The sequence below is a fragment of the Somniosus microcephalus genome, unplaced genomic scaffold (genome assembly GCF_052327205.1).
Source record: "Somniosus microcephalus isolate GS21.2 unplaced genomic scaffold, FLI_Smic_1.0 unresolved_chr6, whole genome shotgun sequence".
NCBI lineage: Eukaryota > Metazoa > Chordata > Chondrichthyes > Squaliformes > Somniosidae > Somniosus > Somniosus microcephalus.
The window spans coordinates 21,048,293-21,060,809 of NW_028225184.1; the positions used below are offsets into that span (position 1 = coordinate 21,048,293).

A 12,517-nucleotide genomic window follows, 5' to 3' on the forward strand; every position below is an offset into this window, starting at 1 on the left:
CTTTAAAACACAACAGTAAAATATTTTACAGGCACCTCAATAAGTAAGAGAATTGGGATGGGAATAGTGCCATTAACGGGTAGATAGGATAATACCACAGGTAACGATAGAGAGATGCCAGAAACATTAAATAATTATTTTGCTTCAGTATTTACCAGGGAGATAGAACAGCTGGGCATCTCATTTGTGATGAGATTAGTAACGAGATAAGTGCATTTAAAATAAAAAGGATTTATTAACTAAACTAATCAAACTCAAAGAGAATAAAACCCCTGATCTGGATGGATTGCGTCCACACATTTTAGTAGAATCTAGCGAAGCGATAGCAGAGGTATTACAACAAACATTTAATAATTCGTTTAAAAAAGTGTTGTGCCAGAGATTTGGCGGATAGTGAATGTAATACCTATAGTTAAGAAGGGGCATAGAACATGTGCAGGGAATTATAGACCAGTCAGCTTAACATCGATAGTAGAAAAAAATGGAGCACTTACTAAAGGATAAAATAGAAGAACATCCCGAAACAGAAGACATAGAAATGATTAGTCAGCATGGATTTCAAAAGGGAAAGTCTTGCTTGACCATCATCATTGAATTTTTTGAAGAGTTAACAGAAAGTGTCGACAATGATAATGCAGTAGGTTTAATTTTCCTAGATTTTCAAAAGGCCATCCATAAGGTAACCCATAATAGACTGATATACAATATCAGATAATGTGCAGTCAGGGAACAAGTAGCAGAATGGATAGTTAGCTGGCTTCAAGACAGAAAGCATTGAGTGGGAGTAAAGTGTAGCTTATCACAGTGGCAGAAGTGTGTAGTGGTTTTCCACAAGGATCAGAGCTGGGACAACTGTTGTTCTCAATTTATATTTTCGAATTAGATTTGAAATCAAAAACACAATTTTTAAATTTGTGGATGACACCAAATTGGTTGGGGTATAGTCAATCCTGAGGAGGACTACAACAAATTACAGGCTGACATGAATAAACTTGCAGAATGGGCATATAATTGGCAAATGAACATAAACACATTTAATGTGATGTATGACGTTTTGGTAGGAAGAACAGGGAAGTCAAATATTAATTGGATGGTGCGAGTCTAGTTTGGGTAGAAGAGCAAAGTGATCTCGTAGTACAACTACACAATTCACTAAAAGTTGCGACACAGGTTAGCAAAGCCATCAACAAGCAAACCAAGAATTAGGGTTTATTTCTAGAGGTTTAGAGTTGAAAAGTAGGGAAGTTTTGCTAAACCTGAATCGAAACGTGGATAGACCACACTAACTGCGCTCAGTTCTGGTCGCCATATTTTAAAATAATATAGAGGAACTGGAGATGGTGCAGAGGATATTTCCAAGGCTGATGCCAGAAATGCGAGGGTATACATATCAGGAAAGGATGAACAGGCTGGGTCTCTTTTCTCTTGAAAAGAGGAGGTGGTGGGGTGACCTGAAAGAGGTCTTTAAAATTATGAAAGGTTTTGATAGATTCGATAAAGAGAGAATGTTTATAATTGTGGGGAAGTTCATAAATAGAGGCCATTAATATAAGATAGTCACCAAGAAATGCAATAGCGAATTCATAAGAAACGTCTTTACCCAGAGAATGGTGAGGATGTGGAACTCGTTATCACAGGGATTGGTTGAAGGGAAAAGTATCGATGAATTTAAGGGGAGGCGAGTTTAGCATATGAGGGAAAAGGGAAGAGAGGTTTATGGTGATAGATTTTGATGAGGTAAACCGGGAGGAATCTCGAGTGGAGCATTAACGTTGGCATGGACTGGTTGGGCTGAATGGCCTGTTTCTGTGTCGTATATCCGACTTAGTCCTATGTAATCCTATGTAAAGTAAATCTCCTCTCAACCATCACTGCTCTCAGCTGAACAACTCCAACTTCTCTGCTGAATCCACGTAACTGATATCATTCACCCTTTGAATCATTCTCGTAAATCTTTTATGCACCCTCTCTACTGCCTTCACATCGTTTCTATACTGTGGTGCCAAGAATTAGACATAATCGCTTTGAGGCCGAACCAGTGTTTTGTAAAGATTCATCATAACTTCCTTGCTTTTGTACTCTATGCTTCTATTTATGAAGTTCAGGATCCTGTATGATTTTTTAACCGCTTTCTCTACCTACCCTGGCACCTTCAACGATCTGTCGACATATAACCCCAGATGTCTATGTTCATGCACTCATTTTGAATTTTACCATTTATTGCCTCTCCTCATTCTTCTTGCCAAAATGTATCACCTCGCACTCTTCTGCATTAATATATTTGCTGCTGTTAGCGAATCTGTGGTAAAGTAAATGAAAAGAACAACAGAAATGGATTGCTGCATTTTCTTGTGCCGTCAAATGTTGGTAACTCAATTACCATTGTGACGTGAAAAATTGAAAGGTCCGTATCAGAGGTTGAGATTCTATAAAAGTGGAACTGATGGTTTCAAACAGAAGTGGGACATAAAATAAACCAGCTGGGGATCCAGTTCAATAACGTGGGCTCATCGATGCAATGTCCCTCTTTGATACCAAGAGAAGGGTTGGATTGAAATTCACATTTCTACTAACTTTGTGGAGCCATAACCTGATTAACCAGAGTGAACAACTCCCATGAAACGTGGGGATGTGCATTTCATATGAAGGAATTCATTTTTGCTGGAATTTAGGACGTGGGCGTCGTTGGCAAGGCCGACATTTACTGCCCAACCCCAGTTGCCCTTGAGATGATTGTCAGCCCACTTCTTGAATCCACTTGTGTTCCCACAATGCTGTTTGGTACGGACTTTCAGGCCTTTGAGCGAGCGACACAGAAGGAACGCCAGATACAGTTCCCAGTCAGGATGGTGTCTGACTTGGATGTGGAACTGGGAGATGATGCTGTTCCCATGCAGCTGCTGCCATCGTCCTTTCTGATGATGGAGGTCGTGGGTGTGCGGAGTGCCGTCAAAATGCAACCCATTGAGTGATATGGAATGCTACAATGAGCTTAAGTTAAATATTTCACATATCAGGATGATTTCGTAAATCTCATTCTGCAGTTCCGGTTTTCTGACTGAGAATCTGTAATCTGACATGGCCAACCAATCTGGCGGTTTCTCGTGAATTGACCATACATTCAGTGGAATAAAAAAATATCAGGATGATGACATTTGGCATTAAACATTTCGCTGTGTTAGGCCCAGAGATTTAGGGAGTAAAATTTGAAATCAGGGACTTTGATTGTGTAATTATAATAGCCAGCCTGCAGTTCCCCTGTCAGAATGGCTTGTCTTCACATCGCTAATTATCGGGTCTCTCAGCTCCATCACACAGCATTCCCTCAGTACTCAGTCACAGGGGCAATTGTAAACTAGCACGATATTACAATCCATTCAAGTCAATACAGGTTATAATTGGGCGGAGAATAAAACGGGAGTCCGATCACTCTCCGCCGCTTTCCCGCCTGGAGAATGTGGTTACAGTTACTCTCCAAGTTTGGCCACGGGCTGCGCTGTCATGATTCTTTGGCCGGGTTGAATTAACAAAATTCTGACACAATGAGGTAATCATTAGTCCTGTACAGTAGCCTAAAACAAGCGATAGCCCATCATCAGCCCGTTTTACACATCACCGGACTTTCGTTCCCATTGCCTACAATGGAATCTGAATTCATGGGGTGTGAAACGGGAGGCTGATTTGCTTTCGCTCGTTTTGCGCTTCCGCCCGTAACGATTTTCATCCCATTATCTCCTGTAACGCCCCTTGCCGCTAATAGATTCATAGGGTCTGAATGCAGGGTCAGTGTTACAGGGATCCTGTCAAGTTTTGAGCAATAAAAACAAAACGTAACCCCACTATTTAAGAAAGGAGGGCGAGAGAAAATGGTGAACTACAGACCAGTTGACCTGACATCAGTATTCGAGAAAAAGCTAGAATCTATTATTAAGGACTTAGTAAAAGGGAACTTCGAAAATAATAATAGGATTGGCAGAGTCAACATGGATTTATGAAATGGTAAACGTGTTTGCCAAATTTGTTGGAGGTTTTTGAGGTTGTAACTAGCAGAATAGATAAGGGGGAACCAGTGGATATGGTGTTTTTGGATTTGCAGAAGGCATTGTATAAGTTGCCACACAATAGGTTATTAAACAAAATTAATGCTCATTCGATTGGTGGTAATATACTAGCATTTATAGAGGATCAGTTAACGGACAAAAAGCAGAGAGTAGGAATAAACGGGTCATTTGCGGGTTGGCAGGCTGTAACTGGTGGGATACCGCAAGATCAGTGCTTGGGCCTCAGCTATTCACAATCTATAGCAATGATTTGGATGAGGGGACCGAATTTATTATATCTATGTTTTCTGATGATACATAGCTGGGTTGTAACATAAGTTGTGAGCAGGATGCAATGAGGCTTCAAGGGGATACAGACAGGCTATGTAATTGGGCAAGAACACGGCAATTTGAACATAATGTGGAGAAATGTGAGGCTACCTCCAAGGTGCGCAGTCTCAGATTAAGGGGTCGGCCATTTAGGAATGAGATGAGGAGAAATTTCTCCTCTGTGAGGGTCAAGAATCTTTGTAAATCACTACCCCAGAGGGTTGTGAAGGCTCAGTCGTTTCGTATATTCAAGACAGGTAGATATGTTTTTGAATATTTAATGAATCAAGGGATATGGGGATAGTGCAGGAAAGTACAGATGATGTAGAACATTAGCAATGGTCTTACTGAATGGCGGAGCAGACTTGAAGGTCCAAATGGCCTACTCCTGCTCCTATTTCTTAAGTTCTTATATTCGTAAAACCAATTCTGTTATATTCCTCTCTCCTAATATTAAACCATTAATTCTGTTACAGTGATTAAAGCAGAAATTAATAAACATATCACGAGTGATGATAAAACATATCAAAAATCTCTGCTCCCTGTCACTCACCTGCTACAATAACCATCACGTACGCGCTTCGTAGGGAGTCTAACTGCCTTCCATTGACGGAGGTCCTATATTGGCACTGGTACCGCCCTGCTTGGTCTGTACTGGTAACCGGGATTGTTCCAATGTTGTTCTTTGTGACAAATTGTTCGGATTGCAGATATTGATCATCTTTGTAAAAGTAGAAGTTATTATCACGACTATCTCCAGTCACGTTGCAGGTAATGGTGACCGTCTCTCCTACTACATATGCCCCAGTCGGTTGATCAAGCGATATCAGTGGTATTGTTAGTGGACCTGTGGTAAAATAAATAGAAAGTACAATGTGAAATGGATCTGCGGATTTTCATGTGCAGTGCAAGGTTGGGAACTCACTGATGAATGTGTGGTGTTGAAGCGCAGTTTCATATCAGATAGAGAGATTCCACAAAAGGGGAGTTCGGAATTTGATTACACAGAAGGAAAGACTTGCATTTCTATAGTGCCTTTCATGACCTTGTGACGTCCCAAAGCAAGTTACAGCCAATTTAGTACTTTTGAACTGTAGCCGCTGTTGTAACATAGGATATTGAATGGCGGAGCAAAATAACCTAAATAAGCTCCAGTTCTCTGTACAAAGCCCGGTTTTAAGCCAGAGATTTTACTCTGGGATACGAGCGGAAAATGTAAAAGGTTGCTTTCAAATGCCCAGTGCATCTAATTTAGCCCAGATGAAGATTATGATCAGAAAGATTTAAAGGCTCCATTATACTCACACTGCGAGCGCTACCAGTTCAAGTATGAAACCTCCGCCAACCTCAGTGAGGCTGAGACCGTCACACATTTCAAATAACTGAATTGTTTTGGTGGGCCCGATATTATTGTTATCGTTACCGCTGGAATAGTCGCTGGCATATCCAGCAACTACTGTCCATCCCTAGCTTCCCATTCAGAATGTGACGGGTGGCCTTCTAATTGAATCGCAGCAAGTCCGGTGAGGTCAAAGTGTAAAACAAAATAGTGAGTACTAAGATTTGGATCTAGCGACGATGAAGGAACAGCAGGATCGTGTGTGATGTGGAGTTGATTTTGAGGTGTTGGTGCACCCATGCGCCTGCTACCCCTGTCGTTCTAGGAGGGAGAGGTCGTGGGTGTGGGAGGTGCTGCTCAAGAAGTCTTCATGAGTTGCTGCAGTGCATCTTGTAGATGGTATGCATTGCAGCCACATTGCGCTGGTGGTGGTTGGAGTAAATGTTTAAGGTGGTGGCTGGCGTGCCAATCCAGCAGGCTGCTTTGTCCTGGTTGGTGTCAAGGTTCCTGAGTTCGAGCTACACTCATCCAGGCAAGTGGAGAGTATTCCATCACATTCCTGACTTGTGCATGCAGATGGTGGAATGCCTTTTCGGAGTCAGGAGGTGAGTTATTCGCCGCAGAATTTCTCACCTCAGATCTGCTCTAGCAGCCATAGTGTTTATATGGAGGGAAATTTGCAATTGATGTTTTTGTTTGTGAATTTGTTGGTGATGGTTTCCCCATGTGCATGCTGCCCTGGTCCTCCTGGGTGGAGAAGGTCACCTGTTTGTGAGTTGCTGCCGAAATGCAATGCAGAGACTGATCTGGAACCTCACAATGTAATTAGATTAAAATACAGGACCATTTTGCAAGTCTCGGTACGCAGATTCTGTTCCCTGACAGCGTAACCTGTAATGTTTCAACGCCAGTCAGTCTGGAGAGGTTTCTGAGGTGACGTTACATTCAGTGGATGTAAATCCCTGGCGCCGTGCTGTCATTGTGGCATTAAACTTTGATAGTTCGAACATGTAGAGGATAATTTTTCTTAGGTGGTTCCTTGAAACAAGTGGTCACGATTCGATTTTACACAAATAAATAAATGGAAATCATTATCAGGCGAGGCATAAAACGGGTGGACAAATCCTGTCTACAGTTGAGCAATAAGATCAAATCCCATTAGGTTATCTTCTTCTCTCCTAATAGTAAACCATTCATATTGTTCCAATGATTAAAGCATGATTGTATAAAGAATTTCAGGAGCTTGAAAAAAACATACTAAAATCCTCTGCTCCCTGTCACTCACCTGTTACAGTGACCGTCACAGACTCGCTGAGGTGAGATTCTAACCACCTTCCATGAACGAAGATACCATATCGGCACTGGTACCGCCCTCCTTGGTCTTTACTGGTAACCGGGAATGTTCCAATATTGTCCTTTGTGACAATTTGATCGGAGTACAGCCGTTGATTATATTTGTAAAAGTAAATGGTTTTATAGCGATAATCTCCGGTCACAGTGCAGGTAATGGTGACTGTCGCTCCTACTACATAAAGCCCAGTCGGTTGGTCAACAGATATCACTGGCGCTGTTAGTGGATCTGTGGTAAAATACATAGAAATAGCCTTTAGAATTGGGTCTGCGGACTTTCATGTGCAGTGCCAGGTTGGGAACTCAATGTTGATTGTGCAGTGTTAAAGTGCAGTTTCACATTGCTTACAGAGATTCCACAAAAGGTGAGTTCGGGATTTGATTACAAGGAAACAAAGAAAGACTTGCATTTCTGTAGCACCTTTCATGAACGCGGGACGTCCAAAATCACTTTGCAGACAATTTATTACTTTTGCAGTGTATTCGCTGTTGTAATGTAGGAAATCAAACGGCGGTGCCAAAGAACCTAAATCAGCTCGAGTTTGCTGTCAAAAGTCTGGTTTAAGGCTAAACATTTTACTCTGGGATACGAGCAGAACAAAGAAGTTTGCTTTGAAAAGCCCAGTGCTGCTAATTTAGCCCAGGTGATGATGCGATCTGAGAGAGCGAAAGTCACCATTGTACCCGCACCGTGACTGGAACCAATGCAATTATGAATCCTCCACCAAGAGAAGGGCATTAGAAACCAATCTCAGCGAGGCTGTGACGGTCACACATTTCAAATCATTGACAAGTTTTGGTGGGCCCGCAATATTGTTATCATTACCGCTGTGACAGTCACTGGCACGGCCAGCAACTACTGACCATCATTAGTTTTCCCTTCAGAAGGTCGGTGGCCTTCTAATTGAACCCATTCAGGATGGTGTGGAACTTGGAGGGAACTTTGAGGTGATGGTGTTCCCATGTGCCTGCTGCCCTTAATTCGAAAAAAAGGAGTGAACAACCTGCTAAACTCCTTGGATTCACATTTGAAACTGTGGGCCCACCAAAAGCTTTCAAAGAGATTTCCAATTAGTCTCCACCGCTGCCCTTTTCCCGGAGCCATACAGCTATTCCGTTTTTAGGTATTCATTCAATTCTATTTGGAGGGTAATATTCAATCTGTTTCCACCACCAATTCAGGCAGTTCATTCCAGATCATAAAAACTCGCTTTGGAAAACAATTCCCTTTTTATCCATCCTGGTTCTTTTGCCAATTAATTTAAATCTTTGTCCTTTGGTTGCAGTTTCTTTTTATTCATTCTATCGATACGCGTCATAATTTGGAACAACTCTATTGATACTCCACTTATTATTTTCTGCTCCAAGCCTATAACCCCACCTTATCTAGTCTGTCCACATCAAACTACCCGGGGTTATAAGGCAGAGAGCTACGTGATGGCTAGCAGAGAGAGAAATACAAAGAGAGGGAGAGAGATTGAGACAGAGATAGACAGGAACAGCGTGGGAGAGGAAGAGAGAGAGATCACGACAAATCAAAGATAGCATCCAGAGAGAGGAAAGAACAATTAACAGGTTAAATGGATTCGCAAAAGAAGTGGAAAAGAGCACACGATAGAAAGAGAAGACGACAGAAAGATGAATAACAGGATTGGGAGAGAAACAGAGAGAGAAGGACTGCGAGAATCATTGAGCAATGGAACGAGGGGGACTCAGCGAGACTGGATAAGGGAGATAAAGGGAGAGCGAGGGCTGAAGGCCGTACAAGTCTAAGCTCCTGACCGTACTATCTGACAGGGTCGTGGTAACAGATTCCAGAGGAACTCTCGAAAGGCAATTGGACATGTACTTGAAGATGACTAATTTGCAGGATTAAGCGAAAAGCTGAGGAATGGGACTAAAATGGGCCACTCTTTCCAAAAGCCGGGACAGGCAGGCCGGGCCAAATTGCCTCCGTCTGTGCTGTAAATCTTCATGATTCCATGATTGTATGATCAACCGAAATATAAAAGGGATTTAAATTACTGATCTACATTTGCATTGGTGTCTCTCTGGGTAAAGAGTTTCTCTTTAATTCCCTATTATCATCATTAGTGACGAGCTTCTACTTATGGAACTTATTTCTGGTCTCCCCCACATGTGGACTCATCTTTTCTGCGTCTGCCCTGACAAAACTTTTCATAAACTTAAAGACCTACATCAGATCCCCGTCTCCAGTCCTCCCTTTTCTAGAGAAAGGAGCGCAAACCTGTTCCATCTTTCCTGATAGATATAGCCTTTCAGTTCTGGTATCCTCCTTGTCAATATGCATTGCACCTTCTTCAGTGCTTCGATATCCATTATATAAAATGGAGGCCAGGACTCTGCACAGTGCTCCAAGTGCAGTAAAACCCTTGACTATAAATTGCACCTTCTCCAGTGCTTCGATATCCACTTGATAATATGGAGACCAGAACTCGGCAAAGTGCTCCAAGTGTAGTAAAACCCTGGTCTATACATTGCACCTTTTCCAGTGCTTCGATATCTATTTTATACAATGGGGACCAGGACTCTGCACCGTGCTCCAAGTTTAGTGTAACTCAGGTCTATACATTGCACCTTCTCCAGTGCTTCGATATCCATGTGATAATATGGAGACCAGGACTCTGCACAATGTTCCAAGTGTAGTTAAACCCTAGTCTATACATTGCACCTTCTCCAGTGCTTCGATATCCATTTTATAAAATGGAGACCAGGACTCTGCAGAATGCTCCAAGTGTAGTAATACCCTGGTCTATACAAGGTTAACTTATAAACATAGAACATAGAAAAATAGGAGCAGGAATAGGCCGTTCGGTACTTCGAGCCTGCACCGCCATTCAATATGATCATGGCTGATCCTCTAACTCAATACCATATTCCCGCTCTCTCCCCATACCCCTTGATGCCTTTTGCGTCTAGAAATCTATCTATCTCCTTCTTCAAAACAATCAGTTACTTGGCCGCCACAGCCTTCTGAGGTAGAGAATTACACAGGTTCACTACCCTGTGAGTGACGAAATTTCTCCTCATCACAGTCCTACATGTACTACCCCGTATCCTGAGACTGTGAACCCTCGTTATATACCCCCAGCCAAGGGAAATATCCTCTTTGTATCGAGTCGGTCTAGTCCTGTCACAATTTTATACGTTTCAATGAGATCCCCTCTCATTCTTCTAAACTCTAGAGAATAGAGGCCTAGTCGACCCAATCGCTCCTCATACGACAGCCCTGCCATCCCATGAATCAGTCTGGTGAACCTTCGCTGCACTCCCTCTATGGCAAGTATATCCTTTCTTAGGTAAGGATACCTTAACTGCATACAGTACTCCTGGTGTGGTCTCACCAAGGCCCTGTACAGGTGTAGTAAGACAGCTTTTTTCCTGTATTCAAATAAGAACATAGGAACATAAGAAGTAGGACAAGGAGTAGGCCATATGGCCCCTCGGGCCTGCTCCGCCATTCATTAGTATCATGGCTGATCCGAACCTAGACTCAGGTCCACTTCCCTGCCCGCTCCCATTACCCTTACTTCCCTTATAAGCTAGGAAACTGTTTTTGTCCGTTTTAAATGTATTTAATGTTGCAGCTTCCACAGATTTGCTACCCTCTGAGTGAAGACGTTTCTCCTCATCTCAGTTTTGAAACGGCAGCCCCTTATTCTAAGATTATGACCCCTAGTTCTAGTCTCACCCATCAGTGGAAACATCCTCCCGGCATTCACCCGATCAAGCCCCCTCACAATCTTTTATGTTTAGATAAGATCGACACTCATTCTTCTGAGTCCCAATGAGTTGAGGCCCAAACTACTCAACCTGTGCTCATAAGTCAACCCCCTCATCTCCGGAATCAACCGAGTGAACCTTCTCTGAACTGACTCGAGAGCAAATATATCTTTTCTTAATTATGGAAACCAAAACTGTACGCAGTATTCCAGGTGTGGCCTCAGCAGTACCCTGTATAGCTGAAGCAGGACTTCCCTGCTTTTATACTCCATTCCCCTTGCAATAAAACCCAAGATTCCATTGGCCTTCCTGATCACCTGCTTTACCTGCATAACAACCTTCTGTGTTTCATGCAGCAGGACCCCAGATCCATTTGTACTGGAGCACTTTGCAGTTTCTTTCCACTTAGATAATAATTTGCTCTTTGATTTTTCTGCCAAAGTGCATAACCTCACACTTTCCAACATTATATTCCATCTGCCAAATTTCTGCCCACTCACTTAGGCTGTCTATGTCCATTTGCAAGGTTTTTTATGTCCCCCTCGCTCACTGCTTTCCCTCCCAAATCATCTTGCAATGAAGGCCAACATACCATTTGCCTTCCTAACTGATTGCAGCACCTGCATGTTTGCTTTCAGTGACTGGTGTACAAGGACAGCCATTTCCTTTTGTACATCAGTATTTCCCAAATTTTCAACGTTTATGTAATACTCTACATTTCTGTTTTTCGAACCGAAGTGGATAATTTCACATTTATGCACGTTATACTACCATGTATTTGCCCACTCACTGAACTTGTCTAAATCGCCTTGAATCCTCTTTGCCTTCTCCTCATAACTCACAAATCCCACCAAATTCGTGTCGTCAGCAAACATGGAAATATTACATATTTCCCTCATCCAAATCATTGATATATATTGTGAATAGCTGGCGCCCAGGCACTGATCCCTACGGCACCCTGAAAAGATCAATTTCTTCCTACCCTCAGTCTCCTGTCTGTTAAACAATTTTCTCTCCCTGCCGGTATATTACTCCCAATCCCATGTGTTTTATTTTTGCACACTGAACTCTTGTGTGGAACTTTATCAAAGGCATTCTGAAAATCCAAATACTCCATGTTAACAGTTTCTCCCTTATATATCTGCCAGTTACATCCTCAAACATTCCAGTAGGTTTGTCAAACACGGTTTTCTTTTCAAAGTAAGGCTTTTGACAAAGACTCGCATGGGAGACTGGTCAAGAAGGTTAGAGCCCATGGGATCCAGGCCAATTTGGCACATTGGATCAAAATTGTCTTAGTGGCAGGAGGCAGAGGGTGATGATCGCAGGTTCTTTTTATGACTGGAAGCCTGTGTACAGTGGTGTACTGCAGGGGTCAGTGCTTGTTCCGTTGCTCCTTGTAGTATACATCAATAATTTATGTGAGAAGTCACACAACACCAGGTTATAGTCCAATAGCTTTATTTGAAATCACAAGCTTTCAGAGCGCTGCTCCTTCGTCAGCTGAAGTGGAGAGATGCATATAGGCACAGCATATATAGTCAGAGAGCACTGCCAGATGATTACAGGTAATCCTTCTAAGTGCCCTTTATCTCACCTCGGCAGAGAGATAATCACAGCAATCAAAGGTATGAATCGAGTCCCAACAGGTCAGTGAGGAAAACATTACATCAAAGAACAATGAGGTGGGGTCATAAGGGGTCAAATGTTGCAG

The 12,517-nt window shown here is 42.4% G+C and overlaps 1 protein-coding gene across 2 annotated transcripts in view; it reads right to left on the bottom strand.

The window, feature by feature from the left end:
- The window catches only part of LOC147087108 (Fc receptor-like protein 5), a 75,742-nt gene that overhangs the window by 31,079 nt on the left and 32,146 nt on the right, over positions 1-12,517 (bottom strand). The window contains exons 1-2 of one of the 2 annotated variants that reach the window (XM_085978201.1): positions 6,995-7,576; positions 4,924-5,217 (exon numbers count right to left, since the gene is read on the bottom strand). In XM_085978201.1, coding sequence (XP_085834327.1) covers positions 4,924-5,217; positions 6,995-7,304 — 604 coding nt within the window. In that variant the 5' untranslated portion in view covers positions 7,305-7,576. Of the gene's footprint in view, positions 1-4,923; positions 5,218-6,994; positions 7,577-12,517 lie in introns of those variants that run through there. The other variant, XM_085978202.1, reaches the window with a different exon arrangement.